The following is a 13,025-nucleotide window of genomic DNA, read 5'->3' as shown; positions in this document are numbered from 1 at the left end:
ACTGGAAGGAAATTTTTCCTGTAAAGCATATAATCGTACATAGGGGTAAAAAGAAACTACAGTTATGGTTTATGGTTTACAAAGAACTTTCAATCCTGTGGGCTCTGAATCTGTGCCAAACACTGCTAGGTAGTTTGCATTCATTTATCTCATTTATTCTTAAGACAATTAACAGAAAGCTCAGAGAAGCCAAGTAACTAGATCAGCCTGTTAAGGAAAAAAGCTGGAATGTTCTCCCTGCATGTATGTTCTTTGTACTCTTGGGAGAGTCCAAACTACTAAGTAATTTATCTTTGCATGACCACCAGCTGCTATGCAGGTGATACATTTATTTATTTTCCTTAAAAAAAATTAACGACTGATTTCTAACCAGCCAATCAAAATGACCTGATCTGACTCATAGTGGCCTGAGGGCCAACTGTAAGTACAGACTGCTATGTGCTTTGCTTTGCTTTGCTTTGCAATTGGTAGTTTAATATTTGTTGGGCATTTTACCTTGGCTTAAGAGTCACAAATATGTGTCATCCTTGTCCTCCGATGACACCTTGTGTGGAAATAGGTTTGAATAATAGCACCAATAGTTTATGCCAGATGTGACATGTTCTGTTTTGCAAAGGGCTTCTATGACTATTTTCTTGTGTCATCCTCAGAACCTAGTGAGGCAGCCAGACAGGTTAACACCACCTCTGCTCAACGAGAAGGAACATGATTATGCTGCTTCCTAGTCCCTCTTGTCTAGGAATAAGAAGGCTTAGTTTCCAATCTTAACTGCCACTTTCTACCTGAGTGACCTTCTGAGTATCATTTAACCCAAGTCTTAGTCTCTTCATCTGTAAAACAAAGGAATGACAAAACATTCTTAATGCTCTCTTCTGTAAGAGCTTCCTTGAGTTATGGCTTGCCCCACACCACTCAGTGAGTCCAGGGTGGATCTGAGAAACGAGACGTCATGGCCTAGAGGACTGTCCCCTTCACTTCTCCTCTGAATTCAGAGCTCTCATCCTGCAACTTCTTTTGCAAACTGTATCTTTTCATCAAAACAGTTTCCACAGGTCTGCGCAATTTCTTAGTCTCCAGGCACTCCCATTTTAACTCTATTCGGGAATTGCAAGAATTTAAAAACAAATCCGCTTTTGTGTAGGTGACAAAGAACTTAACAAGTATCAGCTGGATTCAAGGAGGTGCAAAGAAAGGCATGTATTTGTCTCTTGTATTTACTGAAGTTGAATAAACACTTCAACTTCTTTTAAGTTTATCTTGTAATTATTTTATTCACACTGGATGGAGAAGTGATGCAGGTAGATATTCACTAATTAAAGGCCAAATGATGGTTCTCCAAGAGCACTAGTTTTCAAATAGAGGAGGTGGGTGGCACTGGGGCAGGGCTGGGCCCACCCGGTATGCCCAGTGTGGCCTGGTGTCCTAAGGTGGTTGATGCTGGTGTCATAACAGTTGCTATGCATGTTGAATATTAACCCCAGGTGGGAGTATTTAGTTATCCTGTGGCACTAAAGCATTTGGGTCTCTGAAGTTAGTACCATTTAAAGCAAAAGAAAACCATCCACCAAATACATTAATGTTGCAACTCTGAATCTTAAAAGTTTAGTAAGTTTGTTTGTATTCAATTTTTAAATTTGTTCAGTGCTGAAGCTATGTGAGAGTTAAAAGCATAGGTAAATAAATGTTTTTGCCTTCTCCCATCTTCTTCTTCCCAGCCCCAGCCAAAGGACAGTATTTCCAGTCTGGTTCCAGGATCTTTATTGTGTTACAGAGTTGGGAAAAAGTGGAGTGGGGGGGGCGGTGGGTGGGGAGGGAGAGAGAGAGATGGATGCCTGGAGAAGTAAGTAGAAAGAGGTAAGTGGAGACTTAAGTCTTAGACAGGCATGCTAAGTTCACAGTGCCTGATTCCGGAAAGAGAGATTTTGGTTGACAAATGAGAGGCTCCTGAACAGTGGGGGAATGCATGAGAACTAAGAATACAGAAGAAGTTTTTGAGAAATTTTGCTGTGTCATATGAATTGGATTCCCTTTAACGGCCTTTAAGAAGCACAAGCAACAACTGGAATTCCTTTTAAATGATCATCGGCACTCAAATTGCATTGCTTCTGTCAACCCTCCTCTGTGCAGAGGCTGAGCAGGGGGCCTGTAGGATTTATTTGAAATACAAGCATAAGAAATCTGTACTCAGTTTTATATTGGTGCCTATTATTTAATAGCATTGTAAAAATATTTTACATAAATATGAAGGACCAAGATAATTCATTTCCCTTAGAACTTGTCTATATAGCACTCAAACTCAGCTCCAAGCTGCAGGTTCTATTGGAGGAAACCTGAGTGTCAGTGCTGAGACACGGTTCTTCACGGTTTACCTGGAACAGCAATGGTCCATTCTTCACATTTGAAGCACTCGCTCACTGCCGAGGGCGCTCCCAACCCAGCGATGTTCATGGCTGCCACTTGGAACTGATACACTGTGTTTTCCTTCAGGTTGCTAATCTGCAACATGAACATCCCAGAGAGTGAATGTTTCGGGTTTGTTTTTTCTAATTGTTCACCATTTTATTTATTTGCCTCCTGTGTAAGACACACTCTAGAATGACCCGCAGTGAGTCATATCTTTCTGTCATTAATCTCCTCTTCCTGAGTGTGGGTGAAATATGTGACCTGCTTCTGGCCAATAGAATATGGCAAGGGTATTGAAATATCAGTCCTGAGGTTATGTTACATCATATAGCAAAGGAGGAAGTGTATTTCAGATGTATTGAGTTGGCCAAAAAGTCCATATGTGTTTTTTGTAAAATCAAAGACACATTTTTCATTTTCACCAATAACTATCGATTTGGATATTTTCAGTATGTCAGCTATCTCCCATGTGGTATAATGTTGATTGTTCTTAATCAATGTCTTGATTTGATTACTTATCAACTTCAGCTGGTCAACCTGACCATGGAGCATCATCCAGCAAAAAACTTTGCAAACCACTTTTGACACATTCACACATCACCTTCTTCATCCACTGCACTAACATTTGCATTTTTTTTACATTTCAGTTGCATTTTTACCTTTCTTGAAATAAAGCATATTATGTGAAAAAACATTGCATATTTTCTTCCATCTTCAATATTAAAATGGCTACAAAAAATCACCAATTTTCACAAGGTTTTTTAAATGCACGTTGATATGACAGCTGTCATGATACAATCTAACAAAATTGTTTTGAATGAAGTTAAAGATAACTAAGGGCTACTGGAGCCATCTTATGGAAAATACCAAATGAACTTTTTGGCCAACCCAATGATTAAGGTCCCTAATTAGTTATTTGAGTTAGTCAAAGGGAGCTAGATTATCCTTGGTGGGCCTGACTACAATATTGTAATTAATAATAAAATTATATGTTTGGTCTTTGTCACCATTCCTAGCACAGACCTGCTAAAACTTTTGGTATTTTACTAAGTGACACAAGCATAAAAGTTCTTTTGTTATATTAACAAAGTGACTTTGGGGAAGCCCCTAGGTAGTCTAAGTATCTGGGCTGGTTGCTAGGGAAACCAAACATGATTAGAGAGTTGGAATTTTCAGCAGCACCACTGCGATCTTCCTGTGGTGGCTTGGGGAGGGTGGGGAAAGGGGAGGGGCCAGAGTGAGTTTAGCCAATGATTTCTTCACTCCTGCCTATGTAATGAAGTATCCATAAAAAACCCAAAAAGGGTTCAGCGAGCTTCCAGGTTGGTGCTGGGAGACTGGCACTCTGGAGAAAGCTTGAAAGCTCTTTGCCCCATTCCATATACCTTACCCTATGCATCTTTTCCATCTGGCTGTTCCTGAGCTATATTCTTGTGTAAAAACAAACAAACAAACAAACAACACAACACAACACAACACAACACAACCCTGTTAGTCTAGTAAGTAACAACCTGGACTCAGCCCTGGCATCTTGAATGGGGAAAGGGGCACTCTTGTGGGATCAAACCCTTAACCTGTGGGATCTGATTCTACCTCTGGGTAGATAGTGTCAGAATAGAGTTAAATGTAGGACACCCACCTGTTGTGAGCGAAGTGTTGTGAGTGATAGCAGGGTAAAAATAAAGGAGAAACACATGGGAAAAATAATGAATTTTTCAAAAGGACTGACTTCATCAGATAGAAACTCCTAAAATAGGGTCTGGAAACTTCCTGAAGAAAAACTATCTCAATGGCCTTGAAGAAGCAAACCGTTTTGGGAATTGCTTAACCCCTTGCACTGGGAGAAGGGCAGCTTCAGGACCACAGTGGAAAGGAACTCAGTCCTGCCAGCAACCTGGATGAGCTTGGGGTTGGAGCTCAAGAGGAGAATGCAGCCCTGCTGACTCCTAGATTGCAGCCTTGTGAAACCCTGAGCAGAGGACCCAGCTAAGATGTGCCTAAATTCCTGACTTGTGGAAATTGTGATATAACAAACAAGGGTTATTTGAAGCCACAAGGTTTATGGTAATTTGTTATGCAGCAGTAGAAAACTAATGCATGTACAGATAAAAATGAAATGAATTCTAGGCTAGATATCAAAAAATTCAAATTCTTGTAATGTTTCTGCTCTTTAATTAATGACCTAATGTTTTCTATACTTCTCAGTAGGAATTGGGTTGTCGTGAGAGTAAATGTAGGTAATAAAATAATAAATGTGAACATACCTGCAAAATAGAAATGATGGAATGTGTTAGTGTGAAAAACCCATGGACTATAAACAATCCTTTAAACATTAAAAAAGCTTAATAAATGGAGGTACTGATGGAAATAGCTGAGTTAACAAAGCTTACCTATTGCATTATTTAAGCCAAGACAAATATGTATCTATGAGCCAGTCTATATCCCATTTGCTTATGAAGTCATAAGGTCACCCACAAGTGTGCTTGTCTTATCAGTTAGTTAGAGTACAAGTAGAATATAATGGCTATATATTATAGTAACAGAATGACATAAACATTCTTTTTGGTTAAATACAAACACACACACACTCCCTTTAAGAAGAAAAATTGTTTTGAATTATGGGAAAACCATGCTATAGAAAACTTGAATCTAAAAGTATTTAGAGGTTCAAGGGTTGCTTTGGGGCCCAGTTACTGTGACCAACCATACCAGTGTTCCTGGGAGTACAGGGTCCCAAGGACATAGGACATTTTGTGTCAAAGCTGGGTGAGTCCCAAACTGAAAAGTTGGTACAGTGATATGCAAAATCAATTTATAAAAATTAGTTATACTTCTCTAATCTAGCAACAAAATGATATACCATTTAAGATAACATTGAAAATACATGGTATCTATAGATAAATAAAAAATAATGAGCAAGGCTTCTGTAGAGAATTATAAAACTTTATTGAGACTTTAAGGAAGACCAAAATGAATGGAGGGAAATGTGTTCATAAGTTAGAAGACTCACTATTTTAAAGATGTCAGTTATTCCTCAATTTATTTATAGATTCAGTGTATTCACAATCAGAATTCTAATACATTTTCATTTTTAACTTTGTTTATTGTGTTTCCTTTTGCTTGTCTCTTTTTCTTTTTGGTAAAATTTGGTAACCTAATTCTGCACTTTATATCAAAGTGTAAAGGGCTAAGGCTAACCCTAGTTGAGGAAAAATAAGCAGGTAGGACTTGATCTGCCAGTTATCAAATCTATAGTAAAGCTAAAATAATTAAGTGAATATAATACTGGGCTAGTGGTAGAAAAATAGACCAATGGAACAGAATAGTCATTGGAATGAGTGGGACAAAATAGAGAAACAGACACATACATATAAGGAAACTTGATATATGAAACAGATAGCCTAGCAGAATTTTGAGAAAGGACAAACTTCAATATATGATGCTGGGACAACTGAATATCCACATAGGTGGGAAAATGAATTTTTATCCTTACTTCACATCCTACACAACGTTTATAGGTGAATTACTGATTTAAATGGCAAGCTGTAAAGCTTTTAGAATATAATCTAGTACAATGTCTCTATGACCCTGGAAAAGAGAAGGCCTTTCCCCTTTGTCTACCTTCCTTCCTCCCTTCCTTCCTTCCTTCCTTCTTTCCTGCCTTCCTTCCTCCATTCCTTCTTTCTGTCTTTCTTTTATAATGATATTATTTTCAAGATATAAGGACATATGAGATCATCTCACAGAGGAGGAAGATGATACCTTGAAGTTAAGTAATTGGCCCCAGTCACAAAGCTAGGACCAGGACTTTCAGGATCCCTGAACTAAAAGGCATTTCTTAAAAAAAAAAAAAGAAAGAAAGAAAAGGCACAGAAATCATTAATGACAAAGCAAATGTTGGTCAACCTGACTACAATAAATTTTTTTAATCCACACCTGAGGATATGTTTTTATTGATCTTAAAGAGAGAGGAAGGGAGACAGAGAGAGAAAGAGAAACATCAATCGGTTGCCGTCTGTACATGTCCCTGGCTAGGGGTCAAAGCCACAACCTATATATGTGTACTGACAAGGAATCAAGCCTACAGCCTTTTGGTGTATGGGACAATGCTCCAGCCAGAGGAGCCACCAAGCCAGGGCTGACTACAATAAATTTGATATTAAAATTAGTGTAGTTTATCATAAGGAAAGGAAAAGACTAGCCACTGAGTGAAAGAAGATATACCTACTTACCTAACTAACAAGAATTTATACTCAAAATATAAAAAGAACTTCACAAGTCTACCACAAAGCTTGTTAGGAAAATGGGCAAAAGCCTTGAACAGCCATGTTAGAAAAGAAGATTTCGAAATGCACTAAATACAGAAGAAAAGACGTTCACACTCATTTGACATCCAGATTGTCAAAACCGTGTTGAAAATGTGTAAATATACCAAGTGCTGGAAGGATGAAAAACAGTGGTAATTCTTGTATTCTAGAAAAACAGCAGAGAATGATCTAGTAAAGTTGAAGATAAAGAAGACTCTCTGCCCCAGCAATTCTACTTTTAGCTACTAACCTAAGACACTAGTTTATATAAGGGTCAAGAGGCACGCCTCTGAGATACTGGGGGTTGGGTTTGAGACCACTGCAATAAAGCAAATACTGCAATAAAGCAAGTTATAATCATTTTGCTGGTGGAGGGTCTTCCCTTCAATATGTAAAAAAACACAGTATCTGTGAAGTACAATAAAGTGGCACAACAAATTGAAGTATGCCTGTACAAAAATATTCATAGCTGCAATATTTAATATAACCAAAAATGCAAAAATGCCCAAATGCCAGTTAATAATTGAATGGTAAAGTATATTGTGAGATGGTCATATAACTAGTACCACACAGGAATGAAGTCATAGGTATGCACACCAACATGGAAGGATCTTCGAAATACGATTTTGTTTTATGTATTCTCAGTACGTGTGTGATCGTAAATTTTAAATGTTAAGTTAAAGGAGTGTAGCTTTGAGTTGTGGAAAGCATGGTTCCCAAGGCCTGGCCCTGCTCTTGCAGGCCTAGGGTTCTGTGTGTGTTATGGAATGGCGGCACTGTGAGACCCCGCAGGGGCTGTGCTCTGAGGTGGGCTGAGACAGGAAGCCCACTTTGTGGCCCTCAGAACCACTGTAATGAGGGACACTTCACAGGTGGTAAGCTGAGTCTGGCCAGGAAGCCCATTTCCCTTTATTCTTTGTAATTTGGACACTGAAAGTTAAAAAATCCAGGGTCATTTGGATTCTGAGGCTCTTGAAACTAGTGGCATATTTGTTACAGAAATTTTGTGAGTTAATTTTTGTAAGAAATATTAGTTTTCACAGTAAGTATACATTTCATAGTAAACATTCTAAGAAATTATGTTTATGTGTATGAACCAGAAAATATACATGCTCCCTGGTCAGCAAAACTACTTCTATTTATCTTCATACATTCTTTACAAAAGTCATGTGATTGCAGGCAACAGACACTGGAAAAATGACATGAATCATTACAAGGTTCTGGGCATGTGCATGCATGTGTATATGTGTGCATGTATGTCATCTTTTATGTGGCATTCCACACTACAGAAGTCACATGCTTACCTTATATGCCTCCTCATTGACAGCTTTGATGTTGGCTTCTCTCCATCGTCCTGGTACCCCATCAATTACCTCACGATAGTTCACATAATAGCCAGTAATTTCAGCCCCGCCACTCTTATCTGGTTGCTTCCATCCAAGAACCATGGAGTCACGAAAACTTTCAAGACAAGTGATATCATAGGGTGCAGATGGTGCCGCTGTTGCAACATGAACAGTTGTGAGTAGACAGAAATGCATCTGTGATTCTCTGTACACACTTGTTTCACTGGTGCCATGCATCCGGGCACTGAGGGGCACTTGTGGTATAAAACTAAAACGTGACACTGATCACTAACTTGGCATCTGACTTGGCATATGGGGAAAAAATTGACATGTGGCAAAAAGTACACTGCAATTGTTACTCTAAAGACAAAAAGAACCTACCCCCAACCCAAGAGAGAAATAAGTTTTAAAATACTGAAAGCAAAATAGTCCAATATCCTGTGAAATGATTCTGTTCCCCTTAAAAAGGAGTATTTTCCCCAAGGTATAAATTTTTGTTTCATTTTGTCATTTTGTTTTTATTTGACCCTTGAGGAAAATGGAATGTGTGCATCAATTTCTGCCTCAACTCACTTACTGAGAATTTCCATGAATTTCCAAAGAGTTAGCATTTAACCTTTCAGGCACAGGTACCCTGGTGAGGCCTTATAACTATACAGGTTCCTAGTATATAGCAATTTTTGTCTCATTACCTTCAGCCTGATGTGGGAATATTATTCATATAGCACAAAACACTATACCGCTGTCCCTGTGTTTGTTAGTGACTAGGCAGGAAAATATTTGGAAGATGTTTTAAAAATCTTCCTTCATCTGTGTGGCTTTGCTGATCAACTTTTCACTGAACTACTGAAATTATTAGCTTTTGATAAAGAGAGGGTGGGGTGGTGAAAAGAAATCTAGCTAGATATACAATAACATTAAAACTTTTTAAAATATTTATTTGGATTATTGAAGATAAAGATACTATCTCATTACTATTCAAAAAGATTCTCAGAACAGTAACTATTTTAGAAATAAAATATATTTTTTCTCTCTACCTACTCCCAACCTCCTTCATTCCTTACATTTTTTAAAAAAATGCTCTCTCTCTCTCTCTTTTTCCTTATTTCAGAGCAATTTTGAACAAGAATATCCTATCTTACGCTAAATTGAAGAGACAAAAAAATAGAAGCTGTGACAGAAGTTGGAGGTAGATAGAAATAGGAGATAGATGAGAAGCAAGTTTTAATTTATCATAATATGCTTATTATTTCATTTTCTTTGATAAAATACATTGTCTCCTAAAATACATGTCACAAGTACCAAATATCTTATTCAGAAAATTCTTAACTTCTGATAAATAGTCTTAAATCAGCAGTGAGGATGTGGATAATATGTCACAGGATGTAGCCATATGTGACTATAATACCCTGTTAAACTTTTTATGGAAACTGAGAGGATACTGTTCTTTTTAATTATTTTAGTTAAATGTGAAGGGTAACTTGAAAATGGGAGGATGAACAGCAAAAGTTAATAACTATGATCCTGATAAAATGTCATTTCTTTGTGAAATATTTTTCCTGTACATGTACTAAATATGAACATTGCCAAGATCCTCACATGAGCTATGAGGATCAAATCCTTCCTGCTCTCTCTTTGCAAGATGAGGCCAGAGGTGTATCTGCCTCAGAAATCTAAAAGGACTCTATAACCAAATTACTTTAAATATGCTATTATCACCAATCACAATGAATTATGTATAAAAACCAAACCCATGTAAGTTTATAAAAGTACTGCAAATAAATAGTTGAAAACATAAAATGAAGAATAAACATTGATGAAAGTGAACACAGATGGAAGAGAGTGATCTGGACAATGAGAGGTGAGGACGCTGATGGAGACAGATGGAACAGTTTTACTCTTTGAACTCTCACCTCTGTCCTTCTTCTTTTTCGGGGTGTCAGACTTACTTTTCCCCTTAAGAGCTGCTTTCTTTGGTGATGGGGCAAGCTCTTCCTGAACTGTTTCACTTACTTTACTCACTTCTGTTTGGCCCAGGTTGTGAGAGCTACTGGGTAGTGAAGGTTTGCTAAGTTTGCTACCAAGTAAAGCATCTTTCTTAAAGGCTGGCTGGGAGGTTTCATGCATGCCTCCCCTGGAGTCTGTTAGTCCAGCAGGTGCATCACTCAGTTCAGGCCACACATCTGGAGACACTCCTCCCCCTACAATCACCAGATAACAACAGAAACTTTAAGCCCAGACATAATGTATATACTCTTATGTAAAAGAACAAAGAGAAAAACATAGGACCACAGACAGAACAAAAACAATCTTGGTTTAATAGAAATCACTTGGATTTGCAAGAAATATGGAGAGCATTTGTTTCACATAATTTGCACCAGGGAAATATCTCAACTTCTCCATATTCTGGAAAAAGAAGAATTGGGAACATAAAACTACACATAGAACAGGAACTATTTTGATTCACAGAACTCAAGTGTACACAAGAGAAAGCAAATCTCAGACATTTCTTGAAAGATATAAGCCCCATTATTCCACAGAATGGGGGCAGTGGGAAAGGACCATGAAATACACAAGACACATAACATCAAGGATCCCGATTTCATAAACAATTATGCAACATTATTGAAATATCAATGGTGTGTACTTCCCAATCTCAAAGTAATGTGTTCACTATTGTCTATATCATAAAAAATATTTTCCCTAGGGTATACATTTTTGGTTTTTTATATCATTTTGTTTTTATTTGATCCTTGAGGAAAATGGAATGTGTGCATCAATTTCTGCCTCAACTCACTTATTGAGAATTTCCATGTATTTCCAAAGAGTTAGCGTTTAACCTTTCAGGCACAGGTACCCTGGTGAGACCTTATAACTACATAGGTTCTTAGTGTATAGAACCTATGTCTCATTATCTTTAACCTGATGTTGGAATATTATTCAAGTAGCAAAGAATACTTTATAGCTGTCTCCATGTTTGCTAGTGCCCCGCCAGAAAAATAAATGTTAAAAAGTAATATGGGCCCTGGCCAGTGTGGCTCAGTTAGTGGGAGCATCACCTGTAAACTGAAAGGCCACAGGTTCAATTACCAGTCAGGGCGCACACCTGGTTGTGGGCTCAGCCCCCAGGTGGGATGGGTACGGGAGACAGCCCATCAGTGTTTCTTTTTTTTTTTTTTTTAGATTTTATGTATTTATTTTTAGAGAGGGAAGGGAGGGAGAAAGAGAGAGAGAGAGACATCAATGTGCGGTTGCTGGGGGCCGTGGCCTGCAACCCAGGCATGTACCCTGACTGGGAATCGAACCTGCGACACTTTGGTTCGCAGCCCGCGCTCAATCCACTGAGCTACGCCAGCCAGGGCCCATCAGTGTTTCTTGCTTCAATGTTTCTGTCCATCTCTCTCTCTCTCCCTTCTCTGCTCTCTAAAATTGAGAAGCATACCCTTGGATGAGGATAAAAAAATCCAGAAAGTAATATAGGAAGCTAATTGAAGACAATAAATATTTAATAATCTTTTTCTTTACATATGATATGACAGATTTCATTTTGATTGTTCTGAACTTCCTGAGTCCCTTCCTCATGTCATCTAAGATTGGGAGGTACATCATGTACATACATATAATTACTTTATTACTGGTTTTATTCTATTGGTTATTTGCACACAGAGATGAAACACGATTAAGCAAGCACATATGTTTTTGCAGAAATTTTAAAGATGTTTATATAAAGCATGTTAATGTGCTGTTAGTGAAAACAAGCAAGGTTCTGTTGCAGATGAAATGGCTTTTAGGTACAAAATGATCAATGATACGGGTGATATACCACTTCATGGAATTGGATGGCTCTTTACATTCCCGTGATGAGCACGAAGTTAGAATGGAGTTTCACACAATGGGAAATATCTGAGGAAACTTGGACTTGTGAAGATGAAAAGGCTACAGATTCACAGAATCTAGGTAAGTGATGAAGATCTGTAAAATGATAGCTATGGAAGGTTAGGTGTCACCTGGAGCCAGAAAAAATGATCACTTGAGGATGGAATCAATGAGTGACATTAGCAGCTTTAAACAATTTCTGGAGAGAATGGTATTTCCTTTATAACTTAGAAACATTCATTTTTTCCTTACAAAATTATGTATAAGGAACTTACCAATTGCAGCTTTTACTTCAATTGCTTCTGAATCTTGTGAATATTCACTAAGTCCAGCTGCATTAACTGCTCTGACCCGGAAAACATAACTTTGACCAGTCGCCAATCCATGGCACGTAAATCTGAAAGGGAAGAAAATTTTTAAAAGCTTCCTTAGGAGGAAAATTAGAGAAGATGATTGTTAGCTTAACTGAATCATTGGGCTTTATGAAAATGAGTCTTTTTTTTAAAAGGAAGGAAAAGATGTAGAAAGTTACAGGCAACATTTGTGTTTTAGACAAGTAGGCAGCTCGAGCAATTTTTTAAACTCACTCTGTCAAACAGTGAGGAGTCCTGCTTCCCCCTAAGTTCCTTAACCCTTCTGAGCCTCTCTGTGCTCATCAATAAGATGGAGATAATTATGCCTACCTAATAACTTTCATGTAAAAATGGCCCATAAGGCATTTAAAGTACCTATTAGAAGACCTGAATATAGGAGACACTGAATAATAGGTGGTACTAATAACACTATTAATGGCTATTTCAGGTGTGTACTGATAGCCATAGGCAGAGGCTGCTCCTTGTCATAGAGGCCTAGTCACTGCCTTCCTGCACTCCAAGGAAGTAATTGGGAAATTACACTAGAATTTGAAAAGAGGTGAAAATCGACTCCAGAATTACTATTTAGATAAAAAGATCCAATAACAAGGTGTGAATTCACAGGCGGTTTTACACAAAATGGCCTCACTCTTTAATAGCCATTATGGTTATAAAAAGCTGTTTAATGAATCACTGTAACATTTTAATCCATTCTAAGGACTGTAACCAGAGGAAATGAC

The 13,025-nt window shown here is 37.9% G+C and overlaps 1 protein-coding gene across 2 annotated transcripts in view; it reads right to left on the bottom strand.

Annotated features, from left to right (window-relative positions):
• Positions 1 to 13,025, bottom strand: part of MYOM1 (myomesin 1) — a 142,182-nt gene that overhangs the window by 55,099 nt on the left and 74,058 nt on the right. Inside the window, exons 17-20 of one of the 2 annotated variants that reach the window (XM_045849931.1) lie at positions 12,208 to 12,329; positions 9,970 to 10,257; positions 8,015 to 8,211; positions 2,370 to 2,496 (exon numbers count right to left, since the gene is read on the bottom strand). In XM_045849931.1, the coding sequence (XP_045705887.1) occupies positions 2,370 to 2,496; positions 8,015 to 8,211; positions 9,970 to 10,257; positions 12,208 to 12,329 (734 nt within the window). The remainder of the gene's footprint in view (positions 1 to 2,369; positions 2,497 to 8,014; positions 8,212 to 9,969; positions 10,258 to 12,207; positions 12,330 to 13,025) is intronic. The other variant, XM_045849932.1, reaches the window with a different exon arrangement.

This window comes from Phyllostomus hastatus, unplaced genomic scaffold (assembly GCF_019186645.2).
Source record: "Phyllostomus hastatus isolate PE091 unplaced genomic scaffold, TTU_PhHast_1.1 phas_contig_80, whole genome shotgun sequence".
Lineage (NCBI taxonomy): Eukaryota > Metazoa > Chordata > Mammalia > Chiroptera > Phyllostomidae > Phyllostomus > Phyllostomus hastatus.
This window is presented reverse-complemented; position numbering and strand designations above follow the sequence as displayed.